At 40.6% G+C, this 997-nt stretch overlaps 1 protein-coding gene across 1 annotated transcript in view; it reads right to left on the bottom strand.

Moving 5' to 3' along the window:
• Positions 1–578, bottom strand: part of LOC108758953 (extensin-like) — a 4,029-nt gene extending 3,451 nt beyond the window's left edge. The window contains exons 1-2 of the mRNA XM_018504199.1: positions 554–578; positions 8–204 (exon numbers count right to left, since the gene is read on the bottom strand). Of these exons, the coding sequence (XP_018359701.1) occupies positions 8–204; positions 554–578 (222 nt within the window). The remainder of the gene's footprint in view (positions 1–7; positions 205–553) is intronic.
• Between the last annotated feature and the right edge of the window lie 419 nt (positions 579–997).

The raw sequence follows: 997 nt of genomic DNA on the forward strand, positions 1-997 counted from the left end.
CTTCCACTAATGACGACGTCGTTGCTGCCGTTGGTGATGACGACGTTGCTTGAGCTACTGACGTCGCCGCTGGTCTTGTAGAGGTTGCCGAAACCTGACGCGACGACGTCAGTAGCAGCTCCTTGGCCACTTTCCTTGTCACCACCTTCTCAGGTGGTGACAGGAACGACTTTTGCGTAGCGCGCGTGCCTTCTTCACTTTTATCTGAAATGAATATAAATATAAATATATTTCAAATATAAATATATTTCAAAAATTATGTTATTAATCAATTATGGCTGCGGTCCGTTTTTTACTGCGAGGATTGAAAATCTGTAGTTGATGTTACGTATATTACAGATTTTCCACTCGCAATGAACAACGGAATGCAGCTTACAATTTTCTTCCAACGGATATATTATTAAAATTTACATACCGTCTTCATTATAGTGTGTAAATTCTAATTGCATATTCGTCGATTATAAAAGTTCAATATTTATATTACAGTCGTTAAGAGTTACAGAATAGGCTTCTAAAATTGTTATAATAAATTAGTCAAATGTACGTTACTTACATTTTCGTGTGGATCTGTTCTCCATCTCGCCAACTGTATTGCCACTACCACGTCTCACGAACGAATGGTCTCACGACGTCTGGACCTTGTGCTCCGTACTGAGCTGAGAGTAGAAACTGTTTTGTTGTACTTCAATTGTTTAAACAAAATGAAAATCGCTGTTTTCGACTGCGCGGCGCGTCGCGGCGGTCCGCAACGCGACGGTTCGCTCCTTACCCTCCACACAATGAAATCTGTCTACATGCATAGGGCAGCATGATAGTCATGTATATACGTGTGCGCTCAGTATCTGGCTATATTCTTGATCTGAGTGTAAGACGGCTCGAAATGCCGTTTTCTCACGCATGTCAATGACATATATGTTTATGTGTGGCGATTATATATACATACAAAGTGTCCTGCAACTACCGCATTATCTTCTAGAACGTGTATCTGAGATAATTT

Source organism: Trachymyrmex cornetzi, unplaced genomic scaffold (genome assembly GCF_001594075.2).
Source record: "Trachymyrmex cornetzi isolate Tcor2-1 unplaced genomic scaffold, Tcor1.1 scaffold1606, whole genome shotgun sequence".
Classification (NCBI taxonomy): Eukaryota; Metazoa; Arthropoda; class Insecta; order Hymenoptera; family Formicidae; genus Trachymyrmex; species Trachymyrmex cornetzi.